This window comes from Carex rostrata, chromosome 5, assembly GCF_964058835.1.
Source record: "Carex rostrata chromosome 5, lpCarRost1.2, whole genome shotgun sequence".
Taxonomy (NCBI): Eukaryota; Viridiplantae; Streptophyta; class Magnoliopsida; order Poales; family Cyperaceae; genus Carex; species Carex rostrata.
This window is the reverse complement of record NC_135922.1, coordinates 12919987-12937874: the sequence shown is the minus strand read 5'-3', so window position 1 is coordinate 12937874 and position 17888 is coordinate 12919987. Positions and strand designations below refer to the sequence as shown.

Here is a 17888-nt window from a genome sequence, read left to right as displayed (position 1 = left end):
AACAAATCTAAACCATTAAAATTCTTCTATCTAACAAGTAATGCGTCTACATAACAAAAATTAAATTTAAATTAGTTTTGTATATAATTAAATGATCAAAAGACGTTCAAAAAATGAATACATTAAAATTAATTTATAAAGCTTCCAATTTTAACCACTTTATTTCATACTAAATTATTTGGAAACTTCAAAATTTTCTCATGTAAATACATTAAAATTAATTTATAAAGCTTTCAATTTTAACCACTTTATTTCATACTAAATTATTTCGAAACTTCAAAATTTTCTCATGTAGACACATCACTCATAAGATAGAAGAATTTTAACAGTTTGAATTTGTTGTTTGAAACTAATCTGATAAATTTTAGAGTTAAATTTACAAATAAGCTTGATTAGAAACACTCTAGTTCTACTCTATAAACAATGATGCAAGGAATACATAGACCTTTAATAAAAAAAACAAAAAAACATAGGAATTATGTGACACGTTACTATTTTCCTCTGTCCGAGTGATGACTGATGACTACCAGTTGTCCACATGACTAGCTACAGTAAAACGAGTGGTACATTACATCTAAACTGGAACTGTCAAAACTAATATATACATTCAACATAGTTGGGCAATTACAAAGAATGTATCACATCATTACATTTGGTACATCCAATCCTATTTTTTCGATCTGATCATATCTTAATCCTCGTCTTCACTGACATATGTTTTAAGGTAGGCCTCCTCTCCTTCATCCTGCAATAACAAAATCATTTTCTATCAGAACAAAATATTACATGAATTTTCTATCAGTAAATAAACAAATCATCAAAGCATATCAAGACATACATCAAAGTCGTCATCACTTTCGTCGTCTGGGAAGAAAGTATTGTTTTCTTGCAAAAGGTGATTTCCCTTTGTTTCTGGACCTGCCCTCATTTGCTCCTGCAGAGAACATTTCCACATTTATAGGTAATAAATCAGATAAATTTCCAACAAGGTAATAAAAAATGAAATATACAAATAAAATAAAATAAATCCATACTAGCTGATCTTTCATTGTCTGAATTTTGTGTTGCAGTTCATACATATGATGCTTCAGTGCCTGATAAGGAAATTTAAGATATAAATATGAATCAGAAATTGAAAAAATAAATGCAGTGATCTTGGTTGTCTTTTCATTTTCCAGTCTTCCCCAAAACAGATTTGGCATCCAGGGTTTATCAAATGAAAAAAGAAGAAAGAAAAAAAAACACGAGAGCACAAGTTTTTTGGAAAAAAATTGGGGCACGAGTACAAGCACAAGTTGTTGTTTGTTGTTATTACCATTATTATTATTACTACTACTACTATTATTAGTAGTAGTATTATTAGCATTATTATTATTATATTATTTATTCTACCTCGCGTCTCTGGAGCTCAATAGAGCGTGCCAAAGCTTGCCGCCTGGTGAGAAGATTCTTGGGCCTGACAATATGGGGCCTACGGTAGTTCTTACCACGGTAAAGTATGATAGCGTAACCTTTTGTTGTCTTATCAAGTGAGATCAAAACACCCCCACTCTCTGCCTCGAGAGAGATGGCAATGTGCTTCACTTGCGCAAAGTTTTTTCTTTTCACAATAATTTTAACCAACTCTCTGTGTTTCCAGCTCAAATGCATGTTTTGTACTGTCCCATCAAAAATCTCCCTTCTCCCTGCAATAACACATATATACCGAATGTAAAAATTAAAAAATGTGTTTGTTTTATACATAGTTAAATCAAGCTAACTTCAGTATACTATTTAGAGTGAGGCTATGGTACTATGCATAGTACTCATTGGTTCATACTATGGATCAATCAACAAAGTCTAAATTGTCGAGTTCAACATGATCATCATATGAAAAATTACTTGTAAATGTACTTGTAGATCAAATTTTATAATTTTTATAATTTTTTTTACTATTTTTTGATAGATAGAAAATCACTTGATCTAAAGATTCTAGACCATTCAAAAGTAGTGATTTTCTATCTATTTAAAAAGATAGTAAAAGAATTTTAAAAAATATAAAATTTAATCTGCAAGTACATTTTCATATGAAGATCATTTTAAATAGTTTGGATCAATTGTTTGAACATCGAAAACAAAGATATTGATTTAAAGTACAAACCAAAGTGCACTATGCATAGTACCATAGCATCACTCATCCTATTAATATCATGTGTTGCCCCAGACCGAACAAAGATATGGAAATATCAGAAACCTAGAATCATGTTAGATCATATGAAACCATCACTATCACATTTTATTACTACTGAATTTGGTTTATAAGTGCTATGCATTTGAGGTTTTTACAGGAAATAACATACCAAGCAAATGAAAGGCTTTCATTTTAAGACCAATTGAGCGAAACTTGGCTCTCTCCTCATCTGTAACAGTCTCTAAATCAGTTGGAAGCTCTGAAGGAATAAGGGCCTCCTGAACTTTGGCCAAAGCTCTCTCTGCTTTTTCAAATTTCCTCTTTGCCTGATAAGATGAGATAAGGGTGCAAAGTGTCACAACTCAAAAATTATCTTGGGACTGTGTTATCCTATAAGCGTATAGAGAGGTGCTGAGGGTGGCAAATAGGGGTGTTCATTGGGTCGGTTCGGTTAAAACCAAATCAAAATAATAAAACCAAAATTTTATTCGGTGTTTTTAAAAAATATATCTGAACCAAACCGAATTAAACTTGTCAACCCAATAACAACCAAACCAAAATAACCACAGTAAATTTCGGTTTGCTTGGCTGAACTGAAATAAGAGAGTTTAAATTTAAAAAGGTCAAAACTCAATACATACACAAATACATTTAGTAATCATAGAAATAAATATGTATTATATCTACAAGTTGTTGACATTACATACATTGTTCAATTCCATACAAAATATGTAGATGTTGTAAAATATCCAAAATAACAACAGAACACAACAAAATAACCACAGTAATTTTAGGTTTGCTTGGTTGAACTGAAATAAGAGAGTTTAAACTTAAAAAAGGTCAAAACTCAATACATACACAAATACATTTAGAAATCATAGAAATAAACATGAATTATATCTACAAGTTGTTGACATTACACACATTGTTCAATTCCAAACAAAATATGTAGATGTTATAAAATATCCAAATCTTCGGTCGGTTCGGTCTTTTCGATTTTGAAAAATCTAAACCGAACCAAATAAGAAAAACTGAACTAATTACCGAACCAATCCATTTAAACCGAAAAATGGAACCATTTAATCCAAACTTTTTAAGTTGGGTTGAAAACCAAATAAACCGGACCCAATGAACACCCCTAGTGGCAAAGAGAACTCACAAGATAAAGCTTTCTCTGGAAGACGCGAACAAGAGAGGCATGTTTAGACACAGCCAAGTCTCTCCTCATCGCTTCTCTTTCCTCTTCGCTTATCAAATGCTGGTTGTGACCCCACTTTGATAAGGCCTCTGTTGTCTCTGCCAGTGTGCCCGCAACCAAATGCCCCTTAATGGGTCTACTGTTAGAAGACAACAAGTCGAGCGCCTTTTGCCGGGACAGTTCTTCATCATCCTGTGTAATCACTGCCTGTTGCTGCTTGTCTACTAAAGCAGCTCTGACAGATGGGGACAGGAAGTCATTGCCTCTGTAGAAAACTAGGTATTCTTTGTTCCTTGACATTAGTGTCCCTCCTGTCAATCTCTGCACATTACATCACACAGTTATTTTTTCTTAATTCTTTTAGGAGTGAGACTATGGTACTATGCAAAGCACATATTGGTCCGAACTGTGGATCAATATCTCCATTTTCAAAGTCTAGAGAACCATTCAACATGATCTCCATATGAAAATGTACTTGTAGATCAAATTTTACATTTTTTAGGATTGATTTACTATTTTTTTAGAGTGGTAGGAAATCACTTGATCTAAATATTCTAGACCATTCATAAGTAGTGATTTTCTAGTTATCTAAAAAATAGTAAAAATTCAGAAAAAATATAAAATTTAGTCAGAAAATAGATTTTCATATGGAGATCATATTGAATGGTTCAGATTAACAGTTTGAACTTTGAAAACGAAGATATTGATCCATAGTACATACCAATCCACGCTATGCATAGTAACATAGCCTCACTCTTCTTTTAGTCTGAGTACATTTAGGGGAAGTAAGGAATCACAAAATACGTGAAATGTGCTAGCCGAAATTGAAGGTGGCATAAGAAAAGAACACCTTGATTTCTTCGGCCATTATCTCGTTATTAGTAACCGGCACACCCCGCTTGATAGCAATCTTAGCAATAGCACTCTTCTCCCACAACTTCACTATTGCAGCTGCTAGTCCTTGATGCTCCCTATTTCTACCTGTTTGATTTATCATTATCCAATCATCGGATACCAACTAACACTTGTTATACAAAATGATCATGTGAAATATCAACAAATAGCATGATACCTAGAGCAAAATGAGGTGCTATGCTTCTAGCAAGTCGGCGCAGTTCAGTCATCTCGAAATTCCTCAGTTTATTCTTCGTCTTGTATGGCAACATCCGATATGGCGGTTTGTAACCGGGTACACGACCTGGTAACAAATCAGCATCCACCGGAATTGGGCCGTACCCCGACCAGTCCTTGTATCTGGGACCCAGCTCATCTAGCAACCTCTCAGTGGCATTTACATCCGCTGCAGATGTTGATTCACCACTCCAATCGTAACCCCCAAAAGACGGTTTCTTGTCAGACAAAAGTACTTGGTCCGGACTGTGATGCGGGTCACTAGCGACAGTTTTGGAAGTAGCATATGACTTCACACAAGGGAACTCATAACCCATTCCTCGGTATAACACGACAGACCTGCCCGACCTCCATATCACTAAACCACCTGTCTTGTCCTGGGAAAATTAATAGCAACCACAATTCAATTGAATTGTTTTTCCTTTTTTCTTGGGTTAAAAAGCACAGTTTTTAGATGTTAACTATATAAAGAGATAACAACACACATGTAAACTAGGAGTGAGGCCATGGTACTTTGCAAAGTACGGATCAACCTGTACTATGGATTCATATCTCTATTTTCAAAGTTAAAACAATCGATCTGAACCACTCAACATGATCTCCTTGTGAAAATGTAGTTGGAGACCGGATTTTACTTCTTTTTTTTTTTAGAATATTTTTACTATTTTTTTTAGATAGGTTGAAAATCACTATTTTGGATGGTCCAGAATTTCTAGATTAGGTGATTTTCTACTTATTTTACAAAATAGTAAAAAAAAAATGTAAAATTTGATCTCCATCGACTGTTTGGACTTTGAAAATTGCAAAGCACTCTACTAGTGCAAGTAACACAATAAATCATCACAAAAAAAAGGGCATCATAACAGTTTATAAACCTCTAATATTTGATGAGTTCTCGTCATACGCAGAGAAGAAGGTCCTTCAAACCGCAATTTGACAACTTCCTGTTCCTTCCACTTATCATGAATAGCTTGAACGACAGCCTCGGTAACCCCAGCGGGCCCCACTTTCATCCTCTCTTTCATCCTAAGAGCAGCATCTCTTAGCCTTTGCAACTCCAGTTCGGGTAGGGTCCGCTCTGCCAGCTCAGTGTGGCTTCTTTTTTTACGCAACTTGTTTTGGTTTAGGTCACCGGTATCAGTAGTCGTTTTTCTTTCCCTTACCCATGGGAGACTCACTGTTGTCTCGGCAAAGGAACTGTCAGAGGTTATAATAGGTATTGATTTAACCAAAGGGGTAACACTGGCATTAGCATTATCCCTTGGAAGAAAAGTTTGTTGGGGATGAGAATCAGCCTCTGTCTCGTTGTGAGAAGTGGCCAAAGGGGTAACACTGGTCGTTTTTCTTTCCCTTACCCATGGGAGACTCACTGTTGTCTCAGCAAAGGAACTGTCAGAGGTTATAATAGGTATTGATTTAGCCAAAGGGGTAACACTAGCATTAGCACTATCCCTTGGGAGAAAAGTTTGCTGGGGATGAGAATCAGCCTGTGTCTCGTTGTGAGAAGTGGCCAAAGGGGTAGCGCTGGCAGTAGCACTATTCCTTAGGGGAATCGAGTTCTTGAGAGCTGTAGGCTTACCGGATAAAGTTTTATGAAGCCCTACTATCCGAATTTGACTAGTGTTTTTGCTTGGGAGAGAAGTTTGCTGGGAATGAGAATCAGCCTCTGTCTCATTGAAAGAATTGGTCAGATTTTGTGATAAGGATGCAACTGCAGTATAACTTGTATCTTCACCGAATGCAATCTCAGACTGGGTTTGGGGTTTATCTCCCAAATTGGGGGAATCGAAATTGTTGCTATGACGCTGAGTCTGCCAGGGAAAGGAGCGGCGCTGAGAAGTGGAGTGACGGGACCACCTCTGCATGGTTACATCATTAAAGCCTGGTCGGAGTTTTTGCTTCCTCTTCTTCTTCTCCTCCTTTACATTATTATAACTATCATCGTGATTATTAAACTTGTCTCTGATTTTGAATATGGCATCTGAGTCAAGGGATTCAGATAAGGATTGCGAAGGAGGACCCGCTGACACTGATGCTACAAGTAAACTGATTGGAACTTCTCGGGTTTTACTTTTACACCAATGCAAACACCAACCCTTACAGGAATTCAAATTGGAATTGAAGTTGATCGGGAATACTGGCAATGTCCGGGATAAAGGATTCGCTTGAACTTGGGGACAAGGAGATAAAGCCATCAAATCTAATTGTAATTTTTAATTTTATTCCTTTTCTGTGTGCTGGGAGGTATTGAATGCACAAGAGACTGGTAAAAACCATGTCTTCAAGCTCGACACAGACTCAGACCCAGTCATTTTTGTATCTGCACCCGTTATGTAAATCCTTGTGTAATATGCAAGCAATTCCTTATCTTGCTGGTTTTCTTAACCTGAATTCAGATTTTAAAAGTTTAAAAGTATGTGTAATTCAAAATTTACAATGTCTGGGGATCAATTTTGGACATAACTGCTGGTAATTATTAGCTAGCATGGCATCATATGATATGATAAGTGGTATCCATGTCACCAATTTTAGAAATAAAGGAGAAGAGAAGTAATCTTACCACTGGAACTGGAAGGAAGATAAACAGTAGAGCAAGTTGTTCACCTTCACCGGTCAACCCGATCTACCACTTTGATTTCTACTGCTGTTTATCAGAGACCAATTGTTCAATCAAATTGTACACAATTGCCATTGGAATAAACTATGTTTCATGAAATTATCCATGTAATACTAAAAAAACGAGTCTTTTCTTTACCAAAAAGAAAGTAAATGTGAAAATTTTCAAAACTTTCGAAAATACAAAACACTTAACGAGATAATAAGTCTGACGGGGTTTATCAACGCAGGACCTATGTTACAGTTGCCATTAGGATTACATTCAAAAACGGAGGAGAAACTAAGACTTCAGGTGGGGTTTTCATTAAGAACCAAAGAAAGCAAACTAAGCTGGCCAAACACTCTGCATGGCATTTCGTCGAACACCTTGCACACACAACCGGTTAAGCACAATTAATGAACCATAACAACAGAAATTCAGTAGGAGACGAAACTAACCTCCTCTCTCCTCTTTATCTCTCTCTTTCTCGCTCTCTATTTCTCTACGTCTCCTTTTCGCTTTTTCGTTATTATGCTCTCGTGTTTGGTTTCCTACTACACTGCACAGAAAGGATGCGTTTAATTATCATATCCTGATGCGATGTGGCATGGAATTGGATTACATGTGGCACTGCGGTGTGATAGTCCGTGTTTCACCCTAAACCGCTGATTAGTTTCGAATTTTCAATCCTTTATTGATTGTAGTTTCTACAATCTTAAATACAATTAATTTGAATTATGGATGCTATATATTTAAATTATATTGGATGAATATGTGAGGTATTAGAATTTTTATGATAAATACTTTTTTAAAGAAAGATGAAAATTAATCTAGCTTTTTCAAATTTCAATATACATATATAAAAAATTATTTGAATTTCAAAATGCGACCGTTTATATAAAAACTAGTATTGTACCCGTGCGTTGCAACGGAATATATTATAAGATAACAAAATTAAATTCTCATACAAAATAACAAATTTTCATAAAAAAAAATCAATGAAAAAATATTTATTTAAAAATATTCATGGATATTAAAAAGAAGAAATCAATGAAAAGCATGTTTGACAATTGGTATAGGTTTTTTCAATTTTTTGCAAAGCAGGAACTGCAGTACGTTTATTAAAATTAAAATGATAAACTTTACATCATTCTATAAATTTATTAATACTAAATTTTATTTTTTAAACATACATCTTTATTGAAATGATAAATAATATTTTTTTTAAAGTTTATCTAAAACTTAGATTGTCAACCATCTTTGGTGAAATAAACTTAACTAAATTTGCTTGTCAAGTATCAAAATACTAAATATTAACGGGCTATATTTCATTATTATTGTGCAAGACTATGCCTATTGTACCAAACAGTCAAGCATATTTGTGCTAAATATTAACGGGCTTTATTTTTATTATTGTGTGGAACATTAACTTATATTGTCCGGCATCTTTGTGTTTATTGTATCGAATTTATCAGTATAAAAATAAATATAATATAATATTAATTGAGTATAGATCTGTATAAAAACAAAATTGATAATATTTCTAGATTTCTCATGATAGTAGTTATAAAAACATAAAAGAGAAATAAGGAATGAAAGAAATAAGGAATGAAAGAAATAAGAAAACTTAATTACATCACTAAATTAGAAAGGGAGAAATAAGGAATGAATGAAATAAAGAAATATATTATATCGCTAAATTTCATATTTTATTTAATTTTAATTGTAATGCATTGTGTAGCGAGTATGTTTTTAGTTAAATTTGAGAAAGGGGAGGTAGTACGGTTGGCTAAAAAAAGTCCTAAAGTTGTTGTATTCAAAGGTTGAGAGTTTGATTCCCCCTCATGACTTCGTAGCTTCTACGAAGATTTTCAAAAAAAAAAAAATGTTTTTAGTTAAATTTAAACTTCTACACATTATTTAAATGCATTTAATCAAAAGAAGATAGATTATGTAATTAGAGGACTGAGATTAAATCTAAAATTTGATCTTTCAATTGTAGCCATTGGCAGATCGGACACCCAACGTGCTTAATAATATAATGGACATATTACATTTGACATTTTACTACATTTATTTTTTATATTTATTGTTTCTGGTTTGATAATATCGTTGAAAACTCGACACCGTCTTAATTTAGCCTAGCTCTTAGTTTTGCTTCTCACTTCAAGAAGAACAAGGCATGTATATTTACCTGCAATTTATTTTTAATATCAAAGCTGCAATTAAACCAGTCGAGCTCCAACGAAACTAGCATTCAAATCCAAGAGATTATTACAAATTTCTCTCTCTCTCTTGAAAAATTGGAGGGCCCATCTGTAAATGATGCAAAGGGGAACTTTTCTAATTGTCTTTTCCAAGCTTACAAGAGCAAGCAAACGGATTATTTGGAAGGTTTTCATTTATGCCTTTCAAGAAAAATAAAAACTAATTATTTATAAATTGTCCCCAGAAAAAAAAGAATACATAAATTATTTTTGTTGTTGTGTGTTAAGGATTTTTTTTTTTTTTTAAATAATTTCTGTAGAACAAGAGCGTTCTTCACATTTGATGGATCTTTTCTCTACTGAAAGGGTAGGTTATCTTGTTTACTTATTGGTGATAAGTGATACCCCAACAAGCACCTCTGTACAGATACCGACTGGTACAATCAGTAACTCAGATAAAGCTTTACCATCACAGGGACAAATTGCATTACCAATTATAGGTGCTGGAACAATTTATCATTTTAATTACTTAGTTTACTTCTGAATACCATCCCGGTCTCCCTACCATTAAATTTTGCTCTTTATAATTTATTTTAATTATGATATCACTTTTTTCTACTTTTTCAACATTTTGCTACCCTCATGGTCTTTTGAACAATTATGATATAATTTTTGCTAGAAGCAAAAAGCAATAAATATGCCTCGATGCAAAATTTACCCTCACGGTCTTTTGAACCTATGATATCACTTTTTGCTACCTTTTCAAATATTTGGAAGGAGGTCTTTTTGAAAAAGACCATGAACTCTGTAGCGAAGCATTAATAGGGGCCATTCACCAATGATCTTGGAGAGTAGTGGAAGGATGGTGCAGAGTACCAGTATGATAATTGCAAGCGGCAAGTTGTTGGGCGCCAGCACCGTGAACAAACCGGTACCGAACGCAACTATGGTAGCCACGTAAGCACACCACATTAGCGCCCTTGTTGTTTTCCTGTAATTCAGCAGGTAATCGAAGTCCTCCCATGTCGCAAAAATGCAGAGAAATGCAACAGAAAGGGAAGAACACATGGCTATAGTGTCAGAGATGAGAAACACTTGGAAAACTGCTTTCCTTACAAAAATGGGTAGTCCAGCATCGGTGACATCAGAACTGAATCCTCCTGGCAATGTAAAAGCAGCAGCAAAAGTGATAGTAGCGAGTAGGGCAGCGACCAGAGATGTGTTGGAAGTATACTTTGTTGTAAGTGCCTTGACCTCCTGAATTGCTTGCTTCTTGATTGTCTGTTTTGCAGTATCTTGTATTCTGACTTTCCATATGGAGGGAATTACATTTAACAACAATGTGAACGACTCATTCTGTGACAACAAAAAATAAATAATAAAATATATGCATGATTTTTGTTGACCTTGTATAGAAAAACACTAGATACATAAATTGGAACTAAGGAGATGTAAAAATTTAGTATTGAATTTAAGCAAGTGTACATTGTGGGTAAGAACAATGTAAATTAATTAACTTACCCAATTCAAAGTCTTCCATAGGGCGGTCTTTCCATAAACTATGCTAACTGCATCATTATTGTGAACATTAACAGCAGTATAATCCTGTCCTGGATGGGATAACAAAGAACGAAGGAGCTTCGGGTCACACTTGCGAGCAGCATCATGCAGGGGAAGGTCACCAATGTTGTCGGCTTGGTTAATAAGCCTATGAAGCTGGGGTGTTTTGAGTATGTAGTTGATTAAATCCGGATTCTCAGAATATAAAATAGCATGATGAAGTGCATTATTTCCATCTTTGTCGGGAGTATAAACAGAGTCCGGGCAAGTGCTCATTATCTCTTTTGCAATCGACACATAGCCATTTTGCGCTGCTAAACTAAATGGAGTAACTTCTGTGTCTTCATACTTAATATATGCCAAATTATGATCGTATTCTAAGAAGATCTTCACCAGCTCGAGATTGTTTGCAAGTACAGCTCTTTGCAGCGGATTGTTTCCATTTGTGTCTTTATGATATGCTAGTCGGGGTCGTTGTTCCAAAAGTTGTTTAGCTATACCTGAAAGTACATGACACGATAAATTTAGAGTCAAATTGAGTTGGTTCAGAAGGCAAAATAATATTTTTCTCAAATGAAGTGCACAAGGACTTAACTACAATAGTTGGTACTTGGTACAATTGTATAAAAAATCTCTAATTAATTAGTATGAAAAAGAAATTGCACAGAATTGGGCTTATAAGTAATGAACCTGTGTGGCCGAATTTCACTGCAGCATGTAGAGCTGATTCATCATGTGGGCCAGAATCTGCAGAAAATGGGATTTCTAGCAATCGCTCTACAACTTTAGAATATCCTCTACGGACTGCCATGTACATCGGTGACTCATTATTGTTGATAACTTGCTTGGACAGTTGTGGCTCTATGTCCAAGAGCTGCAGTGCCAAATTTTCAAAACCATTCCGCATTGCATGATGCAACGCGTTTTCTTTGCGCCTATCAACCTTCAAGAGCATGCAGTTCAACGGCCTCCCTTCCTCCAAATCATCATGTTTCATATATTTTGTTGCAGCAGTGATGATTTCAGAAGCCAACGAAAGATTAGCCGCCATCAGAGCAGCTATCAGTGGGGTCTCACCATCAATGTTGGTGCCAGAGAAGAGGGAAGGGGCTCTGGACCAGACCTCCTTTGCAAACTCGTCATGGCCGAGCATGGCAGCTATATGAAGGCAGTTGTTGGAGTGAGGAGTGGTAGAGAGAAGGACATCAGGATTGGTGAGAATCAAGTCATTGCAGAGGCTGAGATCACCTTTGTCGCATGCCTTGAGGAGCTGTCGATCCATCATGATATATCAGCTGGGCAGACGGGGCAAACTAAGCTTAGCTGATGTTAGATTTAATTTTAATTCTTGCTTGCTTAGGTCCCTTCTCTTTCGCCTATACAACTATATAACAATGACCTGGCCTCCATCCATCACGGTGTAATTTAGTGATGGTAACCACTTTCCACCTTATTTGATTAATTAATTAGGAGGCAATCATACTGGTCATCAATTATCTACTCACTAACACATGGACGACACGAAAATAACAATTTTTCATATTGTTATTGTTCCTTCCTGAGCTAATTTTTTTTTTAATTATTCCCTAATTTGACATTTTTCTAATCCGTTCACATTCTAGCCTGGACAGTTATCTAATCACTAAATTATTTTTTTGTTTTGTAATTGAGTGATGTTGGGTGGGACATCAACGTCTAGACTCTTATTTCCTTTTATGAGTAACTTCCCGGAAGTTGCCACCTTTATTAATTTCGTTGATGTTGGGTGAGACATCAACGTCTCGACTCTTATTTCTTTGGGGAGTCCTATACTGAGGGCAACATTTGAAATTTTGAGAGCTGAGAGAATTTTTTCAATCTAAATACCGATTTTGTCCTTCTGCTCTCTCTTATCTTCACAATTAATATACAAATCTATTAAGGAAAAAAATAACAAAAAAATTTACTCCACTAAAAAAAAGTTAATTTTGGTAACAAACATCTCTCTCTCTTTATATGCCCAATTATAACTAGTACAACAAAATTCAATTACAACAATCTGTTTACCACAAAAGCAAAAAGTATACCTTAGTCTAACTTATTTAAAATTTTACATTTCCTCTATTCTTCTTTAAAATGAACGCTTAGTAAATACATAATTTCATCACATGGATAACTTTCTTTATCCTTAGTCGAAGAAACTATATATTATTCTTGGCATTTTTTTGTACTAATGCCCTTCTAAAAAAAAACTGTATATTGCATATTTTGAAAATATAAAATTGGATTATAATATTATAAATATTATTTCAATCGAACTTAAAAAATACATAACTATTTAGTAAATAAGTAGCATTAACGTTTTCTAAAATTATTGTACCAGTTGGTACTGTGACCATTACTATTGCACCAGTTGGTACTCCCCAACAAACATCTGGTTATTTAGCCATAATAGTTGATAAAAAAATTTTACCAAAATTACAATCTCACGAAAATAAATCTTTGTAATCAAATTGGGGCTTTACTAATATAAAACATTTTTTTTGCTAATATGCAACATTTGTAGTACTTCCAAAATTCTATGTTCTTTGTTCTCATCGTGATATTTACATAAATCATTTTGATACTTGAAACCGTAATAATCAAATTATAACATAAAATGCTAATCAATCATAGATGCCTCCAAACTTGATTCTTTTTATTTTTTAATTGATCTTATTTTGCTGCCTCAACTTTTTTAAGATGTTAGGTCAATCTGTTAGATTGGCAACCTGACGAGAAGTAATTATCAGGTTGCACTGAATCTGTTTTTTTTAGAGAGAATTCGTGAATAACAACTCATTTTTAATTCAACAGTTTCTCTCTAAATAAACAGATTTGATTTCATATTAAATTCGTGGATTCATTTCTAATTTTTGTATTGATATTCCTCTCCGATTTGATATTGATATTGTGTTGAGAAGCAATTTTTGTATTGAAACAAGTTTGATATTCCTCTCCGATTGATATTGTGTGATTCATTCTAATTTTTGTACACGCTAAACAACAATTTCGAATTTAAAAAAAAAGTTGAAGGAGAAAGGGAATCATGGGAAGAAGGATTATTAAGGATTTAAAATCATGGAAGGAAAGGATTTTTGGGGTGTGAGTTTTTTGACAGAAGAGAAGGATCTATGGGGCTGATTTTTCTAATAGAAGTAACTTTCTTTTTCTTTATTTACTTCTTTTATTAATTAAGATGAGAGAGAAAAGCTAAGGGACAAAATTGGTATTTAGAAAGAAATTTTTTCTTAGCTCTCAAAATTTCAAATGTTGCCCTCTGTATAGCACTCCCCTATTTCTTTTTATGAGCAACTTCCCGGAAGTTGCCAGCCCTTATTAATTTTGTTGAATTTAGGAGACAGTAAGATAACAATTTGTAAAGAGAGAATATATTGAGAATGTGTAGAATTTTTATTACAAGATTTTTTTTATAACTCGAAGGCTTAAAACTAACTGTTGGTATTATTTTCTATTTTAGTAATGACAGTACACATTACCGTTATATTTCGATATTTGTAAATAATCAAATTTCTATTTCTATATTAACTAAATAATGAGGTCTATATTTTAACACTCCCTCTCAAGTTATGAATGTATATATCATACAGTCCTAAATTGCTAGTAATTATCTCAAATGGATTCGGGTTCAAGTTTGGTGATATCCACAAGTTGATCTTGACTTTTAACATATGGTGTTTCTATTTCTTTTGCTTGAACTTTCTCTCTAATGAAGTGTCAATCTACTTCTATGTATTTCGTTCGCTCATGAAACACGGAATTTGATGTTATGTGTCGTGTCAAGTTGTTATCGCAAATTCATAGGTCCTTGAGTTTTAAATCACATATCTGATAAGAGTTGCTTAATCTAAGTTAATTTGCTTGCGGTTGATGCCATGACAGAATACTCTGCTTTGGCACTTAAATGTGCCACAATATTTTGTTTCTTACTTTTTCATGTGACTAAATTTCCACCTATAAATGTATAAAAGCCGGTTGTCAATTTTCTATCGAAACTTACAGCCTAATCTGTATCGGATTAGCCACATATATTGTTAGAATTATTATTTTTCATTAAAATGCCATTTACGGGATTCTCTTTTAAATATCTCAAAATTCTATTTATAGCCTCTAAATGTGGTGTTTTAGGTGAGTGCATGAACTTTCTAATTTGACTTACGGAAAGAGATATATCTAGCCGGGTAACCGTTAGGTAGATCAATTTTCCTACATGTCTTTAGAATTGGTCCATGTCTTTTATAGATTCACCATCTTCACTATTTAATGTACACTTATTATCAATTGCGGTAGAGGTCAGTTTACATTCTAGTTTATCGGTTTCTTTTAATAAATCAAGTGTATATTTTTTTTTGTGAGATAAAAAAACCCGTTATTTGAAAAAACTTATATTCTTAAAAAGTATTTAAGGTATCCTAAATCTTTTATGTCAAATTTTTCTTTTAGTTGTCTTTTGATTTTTTGGATATGCTCTAAATTATTCGGTAACTATAATGTCATTTACATACATTAGAATTAGGGTTGTATTGATTCCATCACAATTGATAAATAGGGAATGGTCAGCACTTTGAAATTGCAAGAAATTAAATAAAAACTAAATTTGTCATACCATGTTCTTAGAAATTGCTTCAATCCATATATTGATTTATTTAGTCTACTTAATCTATAATACATAAAAATATACCTTCTTCCACCTAATTAATCTATAATACATAAAAATAATTCAACTTCCAAACTTTATAATCATGTCATATTATTTATATGAGTAGAACTAGGGTGCTCTTAAGCTCACCAAAGTTTTGGTAAGCTTAACTCTAAAACTTATAAAATTGATTTCAAATGACGAATCCGAACCGTTGAAACCCGCCTACCTTATGTGTGATGCATCTACATGTGAAATTTTTAAACATTCGAATTAATTTAGTATAAAGTCAAGCGGTCAAAATTAGAAGGTTAATAAATTAATTTTAGTGCATTCATTTTTTGAACGTTTTTTTACCTCTTGACTTTATACTAAATTAATTCGAATGTTTAAAAACTTCACATGTAGATGCATTACACGTAAGGTAGGCAGGTTTCAACAGTTCGGATTCGTCATTTAAAATTGATTTGATGAGTTTTAGAGTTAAGCTCACCAAAACTTTGGTGAGCTTAAGAGCACCCTAGTTCTACTCTATTTATATATAGTTATATCCTTATGATTTTGTTTTTATCGCAGATTTATCTAGATCAGATAACTCATGCAGACACGGAGGGAGTAAGAGCCAATGGAGTTCAATTTGCCCCCAATTTTTTCAAATTTTTTTACATTTATACATAGTTTTCTTTATAATCTAGAGTAAAATAGTACGAATACTACAAACTGACCTCCATTCATAGCATAAAAATTTTATATGATTGATCTCCATAATCAAAAAGTCTTACTCTACCCCTGACCTCATGTATCACGTTTCTCTCTAGTCCTCATTTCAAAGAGATGTGTGTAATCAATGTGCCTAATAAAGTGCAATGCAACTCTTAAAAAACTACGTATAATTCTCTCAAGTACAAAACTACATATTTCATTCTACAATCACTATTACATATTTCTTTATTTATACACGGTCAAAAACTGAGTTTGTACACGGTTGCAAAACCGTGGCTATGTGCAGTCTGTATGAAAGTGTCTGTGAATTGTTTCTCCAAATACAGCACTGGTTTTTATCGCAAAACAATCATACACAATTGGAACTTCTCGGGTTTTACTTTTACACCAATGCAAACACCAACCCCGACAAGAATTCAAATTGGAATTGGAATTGGAATTGGAATTGGAATTGGAATTGGAATTGGAATTGGAATTGGAATTGGAATTGGAATTGAAGTTGATCGGGAATACTGCTGACTCAGAGCTAGTGCACTAGATAAGTACTGGTAGAGTAAGGTATATGTGCATAGCATCATAGCGTACCTTATCAGGAATGTACATAATTATTTGTAGTTTTATAATTTGTCTATGTAATGTTTAGGATCTGCTGTAAATAACTTTTCCTAATCAATAAAAAATGTGATGATGGCAATTGCTTACCCTCAAGAAAAGAAGTTGATCGGGAATACTGGCAATTTCCGGGATAAAGGATTCACTTGAACTTGGGGACAAGGAGAGAAATCCATCAAATCTAATTATAATTATTAATTTTATTCCTTTGCTGTGTGCTGGGAGGTATTGAATGCATGAGAGTCTGGTATGAACCATTTCTTCAAGCTTGACACAGACTCAGACCCGGTCATTTTTGTATCTGCACCCGCTATGTAAATCCCTGTGCACTATGCATGCAACTTCTTATCTTGCTGGTTTTCTCAACCTGAATTCAGTTTTTTCAAAAATGTGTAATTCAAATTTACAAATGTATTATTTCTGGTATTCATTAGCCAGAATGGTATCGTTATGATATGGTAAGTGGCATCCATGTCACCAGAGGATGAATTAGAGATCGTTTACCTCAGCTGAATCGAGGTAATGGAGAAGGGGATACTTGATAGGAAAGATTAGAGTAGGAGACAAAGTCTGAAGGACTGAAGAAATCGTTCTCTCAGGCTTTTGCCATTTATCTTAATTTATTGTAATTCCAGCTAGGATGGGGATATATAAAGCTCTATCTTCTTTTTCTAAGTTTTATGTATCGTGTATGAGAACAATGGAGTTGTATCTGTCTTATTAGAAGTTTACCCAAAATTTACCAGTATTTTCATTTTTCACTTAAATTCAGTAATTTCTTGTGCTATTCTCTATAAGGGATATCACAATTAGATTCAGAAATGGGCGATAAAATAAGACTTCAGGTGAGGTTTTGATTCAGAACCAAGGAAAGGAAACTACAAATTAAATGAGATTTATGTTCTTACTAAGCTGGCCAAACACTCTGCATGGCATTTCGTCGAACACCTTGCACACACAGGATTATTTGTGGCATTGCGGTATGATATTCCGTGTTTTAGTCAAGAGCGGCC

At 34.0% G+C, this 17888-nt stretch overlaps 2 protein-coding genes across 4 annotated transcripts; both read right to left on the bottom strand.

The window, feature by feature from the left end:
* Positions 1-424: 424 nt before the first annotated feature.
* LOC144554139 (CRM-domain containing factor CFM3, chloroplastic/mitochondrial-like) lies at positions 425-7661 on the bottom strand. Of its 3 annotated transcripts, none has more exons than XM_078302389.1 (11): positions 7554-7661; positions 7060-7140; positions 5375-6885; positions 4441-4876; positions 4219-4349; positions 3330-3689; positions 2340-2496; positions 1393-1685; positions 1035-1094; positions 839-934; positions 425-745 (listed from the first exon to the last, which is right to left on the bottom strand). In XM_078302389.1, the coding sequence occupies exons 3-11, from the start codon at positions 6692-6694 to the stop codon at positions 692-694; spliced, it is 2907 nt and encodes a 968-aa protein (XP_078158515.1). In that variant the 5' UTR covers positions 6695-6885; positions 7060-7140; positions 7554-7661; the 3' UTR covers positions 425-691. The 3 variants fall into 3 exon arrangements, with proteins under 3 accessions (XP_078158515.1, XP_078158514.1, XP_078158516.1); XM_078302388.1 differs by having other exon boundaries at positions 7060-7143; positions 7554-7660; XM_078302390.1 differs by lacking the exon at positions 7554-7661 and adding an exon at positions 7442-7512 and having other exon boundaries at positions 7060-7143.
* A 2261-nt stretch (positions 7662-9922) lies between these two features.
* LOC144554699 (protein ACCELERATED CELL DEATH 6-like) lies at positions 9923-12029 on the bottom strand. Its single transcript, XM_078303019.1, has 3 exons — positions 11553-12029; positions 10824-11362; positions 9923-10658 (listed from the first exon to the last, which is right to left on the bottom strand). Exons 1-3 carry the CDS (start codon positions 12013-12015, stop codon positions 10065-10067), a joined length of 1596 nt encoding a protein of 531 aa, XP_078159145.1. The 5' UTR covers positions 12016-12029; the 3' UTR covers positions 9923-10064.
* Between the last annotated feature and the right edge of the window lie 5859 nt (positions 12030-17888).